Here is a 7,543-nt window from a genome sequence, read left to right as displayed (position 1 = left end):
AAAAAAAAAAAAAAAAAAAAAAAAAAAAAAAAAAAAAAAAGTTCTGCCAGCTCCACACTGTGTTATATTTGTCTATTGTTGTTGCAATTTGTAACCCTGTTTACTTCATTACCAGTAACACCAAAGGGGGACCATGTGATAATCCAAAGTGGTAAAACTTCTTCTAGTGTGCCGGGTCGAAAGAAATGGGGTGACATTCCCCCAGCAACAGTGTTAAATATACTTGAAAATGCGAAACTGACATCCAACTTGGCTGTTGAGGACGTGAGCAGCGGTAACTGTTCTTCCTGTCTTGTATGGTTTTGCAAAAACTTCTTGCAAGGAAGTTCTGATTCATTTGGTGACGCTGACGCATTCTGTTTATTAGGTGATAATGTGACAATTTATCCTAAAAGTAGCCCTCGAAAACGGTGGAGCCAACATCCTCCTGAAACAGTACTGAATTTCTTAAAGAATGTTAACTCAAACTTTGCATTTAAGACCTACACAATAGATAAAGGAGGTAAGAATTTGGTTGAAGAATTTTTTTCGAAGAAATTTTTAAAGTCTTGATAGGATGTCTGGTAAAAATCATTAATGCAGCAAATGTATATATAACTAAACTATGTCAGTATCTTTGCAGGTTCTATAACTTTTGTTTCCACGGTCATCAATTTTTCTCACTAAATTTGATTGTAATTTCATTTAGTATTTACATTTCTCTGAAAATCAGCCATTGTGACCATTCCAACCTAGCGCAGCTGTATCTTCCTGAAAATGGTGCTAATAAATGGAATCTAATTTTAACAATATTCAATACAGTACTTCGATAAATGGTACAAGAAATATTCCAATAAATATCTAAAAATTGCAGTGATCCAATTAGGTCTGTCCAGTTGTGAAAGTTTCCCTTGTCACTGTTGACCATTATTCTGAGGTTAGTGGTGTGTGCCGCATTTGTATAAACTATAGCAGTTTGTAAATTTGTACATGGTTGCCAGCTAAACATATTTTGTGTTGCTATAACATGTGAGTTCATAATGTAGAAAGCTGCATTTGTTGCCACTCCACAAGCAGGGGTGCACGCACTCAGTCCATGCAGTTGCAATGGCTGTGGTATCACTGCCAGGGAAGTGCTTCAAGCTTAAACTTAATATCATGTGGCAGCCTGGTGGCTCTGAAATGAGTTACAAAATCATTGACCCAGAGCTCAGAAAGAGCCCTGGTGCTTCACCCACTGCCTCAGTCGCTGCCCAGTGACCTGAGTGAAATGGCCAGTGAGGGATGCCTTTGGCAGGACCCCCAGGTAGAGGCAGCAATAACAGGCGCATCACTTATGGTTGTGCAACGGGTGACCACTTGTGGTTCTGATATTTTAGTGTGGTGTGGGCGCACAGCGATAACATCAGCAGCAATGACTTCCTATAGGAAAATACATCAGATATAGAAAGATAAAACACGTGGATGGATCCATTCATACACTTTCTCCGTGATGGAACAAGTAGCTGTAAATAACAATACATTTTTAGATGTCATATACCTTTACAGTAGAATCTCAGAATACCTTGTAATAGAAAAAAATCAAATGAAAAAAGTTTCTTTCAAACCTTATCCACTGAATAAAGAGCTGTCGTATAACTAAGTACAAATTAGCATTCCTGATATTATGTTGCATCTCTGGCCATTATAAATCTCTTCCTGAAACAAAACATTTGAAACAATAAAGATAGAAAACAATTCTGTGAAAATAATTAAAATGTGCCCCCGTCCCTTTTTCAATACCCTTAACAATTTTTGTTAGTGCAAACTGCTTTGTTCTGGGGTGTGCTGTCTCATCTGCTTTAACTTGAGTCTTGTGTCACAACATTTTATGTTTCTTTGCAGTTGTATAATCTGTGAGTACTATATCCCTCAGTGTCACTTATTTGTTCGAAAAGAGAACAGACACGAATGTTTGTGATTACTCACTTCTTGTTCTGTTCTTCTGTGCAAGGAAAATCACTTTTTGTTAGCCCACTCGGCAGTCACTATCCTTTCCGAGGCTGGGCATTTGCTCATTCCTGTCTGAATGGTGCGTCTGATGGTCACGTCCAAATCTCCACAATCCGGAAGAAACACAACTCCCATCCCCCAACAGTAAATACTTGCAAAGGGCCTTCAACATAATAAAATGCTGGGGCACTTCACAGGAGCAGTATAAAATAAAATTTGACATTAATATCTGGAGATGTTAGAAACAAAAGCAGAAATTGCTGAAAAAGCTCAGCAGGTCTGGCAGTATCTGTGGAGAGAAACCAGAGTTAACATTTAGGGTTGAGTGACCTTTCCCCAGTTATGAGGAAGGGTCACGTGACCCAAAAACGTTAACTCTGATTTCTCTCCACAGATGCTACCAGACCTGCTGAGCATTTCCAGCGATTTCTGTACTCGTTTCTGATTTACAGCATCCGCAGGTCCTTTGGTTTTTATCTGGAGATATTAGGTCAGGTGACCAAAAGCTTTGTTTTGTAAAATAGGTTTTAAGTAGTGTCTTAAAGGAGCATAGTGAATTATAGTGAGGTAAAGAGATGTAAGGATGGTATTCGAAGCTTAGGGCTAGGCAGCTAATGGCGTGGCCACCAGTGGTGGAGCACTTAAAATAAGGGTGCTCAGGACTTCAGAATTAGAGGAGCTTAGGGTTGCGGGGCTGCAGACAGTTACAGAGATGCGGAGGGGCTAGGCCCTGGAGGGATTTGAAATCTTGAAACAAAATTTTGAAATCAAGGTAATGCATGACTGGAGCCAGTAAAGGTCAGCAAGCATTGGGGTGATTGGGGAACAGGATTTGGTCCGAGTTGAAACATGTAGAGTGGAGTTTCAGATAAATGTGGGATCCTAGCCTGGATATAGCTGAAGTCAGAGGTTGCAAACGCAATAGTGTTTCTGCAGCAGCTGTCAAGCAGTGTTCCAAGATGGCAATAGTTGGTCTTTGTCATGTTGAGATTGTGAAAGCAAATATAAGTACAAAGCAAATCCAAAACTATTGCTAAATAAAAAATTAAGGAGTAACTAGTGTAAAGGTGTGAAATTTACAAATTGATTGAACCATCGAGTAGATTGATGATCAGACAGAAATGATGATAGAAGAAGACAAGGAAGAAGCTAACAGACAGAGAAAATCTTAAATAGAAAGATATAGAAACATCGAAAGGGTCTCATATTTTCACTATACAGCAATAACTTGAATGAAAACTAGAGTTCTATCCAAGTTGGTGAAATATACTTTAAGAGGCTCAGTAAGTTGTGTGGATATGGACAGGATTGGAAGGAAACAGATGGATTAAGTGAGTGGATTGAATGAAGAAATGTGAAATTGTATCCACTTTGGCTCTGATCTTAGCAGTGGGGGCCTGAGCTATAAAGGAACAAAGGTCAATTAACATGTTCATTGACACAGATCGCTAAAAGTTAGTGTGCAGGTAAAAAAGGAATCAAAGTCTAATTCTAATAGATATTATCTACAGAGGAGGATAGGAGAATTGGAATTCAAACTTGTGGAAGTGATCTATCAGTGATGCAATGTATCAGTCAGATCATATCTGGAGTACTGTGGTTGGCATTGAACCGCAGGAGAGCGATCTTAATTTTAAAAGGGATGCAGTGCAGCTTCGTCAGTATGCCTTGAGGCTTGAGGGTTAAATTCCGAGGACAGATTGTATAAAATTGGTTTACAATTCCTTGAGTTTGAAGGCTTGAAGGATAGTCTAATTGAGTAAATACATTTTTTAAGGGATTGAAAATGATGGATACAGAGGAACTGTTTCAACTGGTAGTTGAGACCAGAGCGAGAGACCCAACCTTAAAATTAAAGCTAGACTGAACAGGGGTGATGTCAAGAAGTACTTCTTCACATGAATTATTGTGGAAATCTGGAACTCACTGGCCTAAAATATGGCCAATTGAGCTTTTTAAAGCCATGATTGATGAGAGCATCAAGGGATAAGACGCACTTAAATGGAGTTCAGGTACAGATTAACCGTAATCTAATTGAATGGCCCAACAGCCTTGAGAGCAAAAGGGTCTACTACTGTTTTTTGCATTTCTTGAACAAGAAAAGGGAGATAACAAGTCAAAGAAAATGGATAAAAAAAATAATAAACCTGGAACTTGGGATTCAAGAGAGTGTTGCATGGAAGGATGCGTTTATTTTGCCTTTTTCATCTGTGACCAATATAATGTGATGAACTGGTTGTATTAAAAATTAATTTACTACTTGATGATTGGGTGTTCTTCAAATGGGAGTTTGTAAATTATTTATGTTGACAGACTGCATCTGTTTTTGATTCTTGAACGTATAGTTTTACATTATATCAGATATGCAGGATTCCAAAGCTCAGTATATTGCAATGTTAATTTTGTTAATTCTGTCAAGCTAAATCTCTTCCTCTGTAGCAAAAATTAATGTGGACTGATTTAATTCATTCTCTTATGTTGGATCTAATCTACATTATCAAGAAGCAATTACTTTATTTCACCACTGTAGCAGTTCAACATTTTTTTTAATGTAGTGGGTGTGTGGAATGCACTGCCGGCAGTGGTAGTGGAGTCAGATACTTTAGAGACTTTTAAGCGATTCTTGGATAAGCACATGGAGGATAGTAAAATGTAGGGTATACAGGGTAAATTGATCTTAGTAGGATAATAGGTCGGCACAACGTCTTGGGCCGAAGGGCCTGTACTGTGCTGTACTGTTTTATGTTCTATGTTCATTCTAAATACAAACTTGTAAATATATTCCAGTTGATCGGGCACCGTAGCAACTTGCATATGGGAATTGGGTGTGTGACAGGAAAAGGAATAGTAGTTAATGGTGTTTTTCGGGCTGGAGGAAGGTTTGTATTTGTCTGCAATCAATATTGGGACCCTTACTTTTCCTGATACTTCCTATATTAGTGACCTACACTGTGGTATATAGGGGATAATTTCAATGTTTGCAGATGATACAAAACTTGGAAGCAAAGAAAACTAAGAGGAGATAGTGTAGAACTTCAAAAGTATATTGACAAGTTAGTGGACTTGGCATATAAGTGGCAGAAAGTTTCAATGCAGAAAAATGATTCGCCTTGCTAGGAAGATCATGGAGAGACAACATAAAAAAGGTAGAATTCTAAACAGCATGTAGGAACATTGGGACCGAGATTTATATGAACATGAAGCATTGAAGGGACAGGACAGGTTGAAAGATTGGTTAATAAAGCATAGAGTATCCTGGGCTTTATTAACACGGCATAGTCCTCAGGACCCAACAAAAGGTTATGTTGATCTTGCTGGAGTGTTGTGAACTATTCTGGTCACTACATTTCAGGAAGGATATGGAAGCATTGGAGAAATGCAGAAAAGATTCATGCGAATGGTTCCAGGGGTGAAGAATTCAGTTATGAAAATGGACTGGACAAGTTAGAACTGTTTTCCTTGGAGAAGAGAAGGCTGAGAGGAAATTCAGTTGAGCTTTTCAACAGCACGAAGGGGCTGGACAAAGCAGATATGGAGAATCTGTTCTCACTTGTGAAAGGATCAAACTCAGATTGTAGCTAGAGGTTAAAAATGGAGGGAGATAGGTATTTGATAACTGTGACCATGCATAACAAATATAGAATAAGAAGCTGTGGAATGTGGCTTAACCAAAATAGAGTATATAATGGCACATTTATTACTGAGGAGAAATGAAAGAAAATTCCTGATCACAGTGGGATGATAGAAATGTAGGTGTTGAACATTGACTTTGGCAGTGGCCAATGGAAAAGAAAGTTGAGAGTGGAATAAGATGCCTGTTTTCTGGCAATCACTCATTTTGTGTAACACTGAAGCAAAATTTCACCCCCATGGTGATAGAAGGTGGTTTTCAACAGAAGCCAGAAAATGCTAGGCTGCAAGTTAATTGTGTAAAGAGACAACAAGGTGCAGGGCTGGATGAACACAGCAGGCCAAGCAGCATCATAGGAGCAGAGAGGCTGACGTTTCGGGCCTAGACCCTTCATCAGAAAAGGGGGAGGGGAAGGGGGTTTTGAAATAAATAGGGAGAGAGTGGGAGGCGGATAGAAGAGGGATAGAGGAGAGGATAGGTGGAGAGGAAACAAACAGGTCGAAGAGGCGGGGATGGAGCCAGTAAAGGTGAGTGTAGGTAGGGAGTTAGGAAGGGGATAGGTCAGTCCAGGGAGGACGGACAGGTCAAGGGGGCGGGATGAGGTTGGTCGGTAGGAGATGGAGGTGCGGCTTGAGGTGGGAGGAGGGGATAGGTGGGAGGAAGAACAGGTTAGGGAGGCAGGGACGAGCTGGACTGGTTTTGGGATGCGGTGGGGGGAGGGGAGATTTTGAAACTTGTGAAATCCACATTGATACTATTGGGCTGCAGGGTTCCCAAGCGGAATATGAGTTGCTGTTCCTGCAACCTTCGGGTGGCATCGTTGTGGCACTGCAGGAGGCCCAGGATGGACATGTCGTCTGAGGAATGGGAGGGGGAGTTGAAATGGTTCGCGACTGGGAGGTGCAGTTGTTTGTTGCGAACCGAGCGTAGGTGTTCTGCAAAGCGGTCCCCGAGTCTCCGCTTGGTTTCCCCGATGTAGAGGAAGCCACACCGGGTACAGCGGATGCAGTATACCACATTAGCAGATGTGCAGGTGAACATCTGCTTGATGTGGAAAGTCTTCTTGGGGCCTGGGATGGGGGTGAGGGAGGAGGTATGGGGGCAGGTGTAGCACTTCCTGCGGTTGCAGGGAAAAGTGCCGGGTGTGGTGGAGCTGGAGGGGAGTGTGGAGCGGACAAGGGAGTCACGGAGAGAGTTGTCCCTCCGGAAAGCAGATAAGGGTGGGGAGGGAAAGATGTCTTTGGTGGTGGGGTCGGATTGCAGATGGCGGAAGTGTCGGAGGATGATGCGTTGGATCCGGAGGTTGGTGGGGTGGTACGTGAGGACGAGGGGGATTCTTTTTTGGTTTTTATTGCGTGGACGGGGTGTGAGGGATGAGGTGCGGGAGATGTGGGAGACACGGTTGAGGGCGTTCTCGACCACCGAGGAGGGGAAGTTACGGTCCTTGAAAAACGAGGACAACTGAGATGTATGGGAGTGGAATGCCTCATCCTGGGAGCAGATGCGGCGGAGGCGAAGGAATTGGGAATAGGGGATAGCATTTTTGCAGGAAGGTGGGTGGGAGGAGGAGTATTCTAGGTAGCTGTGGGAGTCGGTGGGCTTGAAATGAATATCGGTTTCTAGGTGGTTGCCCGATATGGAGACAGAGAGGTCCAGGAAGGGGAGAGAGGTGTTAGAGATGGTCCAGGTAAACTTAAGGTTGGGGTGGAAGGTGTTAGTGAAGTGTATGAACTGTTCGAGCTCCTCGTGGGAGCACGAGGCGGCGCCGATACAGTCATCAATGTAACGGAGGAAGAGGTGGGGTTTAGGGCCGGTGTAGGTACGGAAGAGGGATTGTTCCACGTAACCTACAAAGAGGCAGGCGTAGCTTGGGCCCATGCGGGTACCCATGGCTACCCCCTTTGTCTGTAGGAAGTGGGAGGAATTGAAAGAGAAGTTGTA

General features: G+C 42.2%; 1 protein-coding gene across 1 annotated transcript in view; it reads left to right on the top strand.

Moving 5' to 3' along the window:
• The window catches only part of LOC109932446 (serine/threonine-protein kinase Nek3-like), a 65,713-nt gene that overhangs the window by 6,592 nt on the left and 51,578 nt on the right, over positions 1-7,543 (top strand). Inside the window, exons 7-8 of the mRNA XM_048597903.1 lie at positions 116-274; positions 368-502. Of these exons, the coding sequence (XP_048453860.1) occupies positions 116-274; positions 368-502 (294 nt within the window). The remainder of the gene's footprint in view (positions 1-115; positions 275-367; positions 503-7,543) is intronic.

Source organism: Rhincodon typus, chromosome 6, assembly GCF_021869965.1.
Source record: "Rhincodon typus isolate 14 chromosome 6, sRhiTyp1.1, whole genome shotgun sequence".
Taxonomy (NCBI): domain Eukaryota; kingdom Metazoa; phylum Chordata; class Chondrichthyes; order Orectolobiformes; family Rhincodontidae; genus Rhincodon; species Rhincodon typus.
The sequence above is the reverse complement of the archived record's forward strand: the minus strand, read 5'-3'. Positions and strand labels throughout refer to the sequence as shown.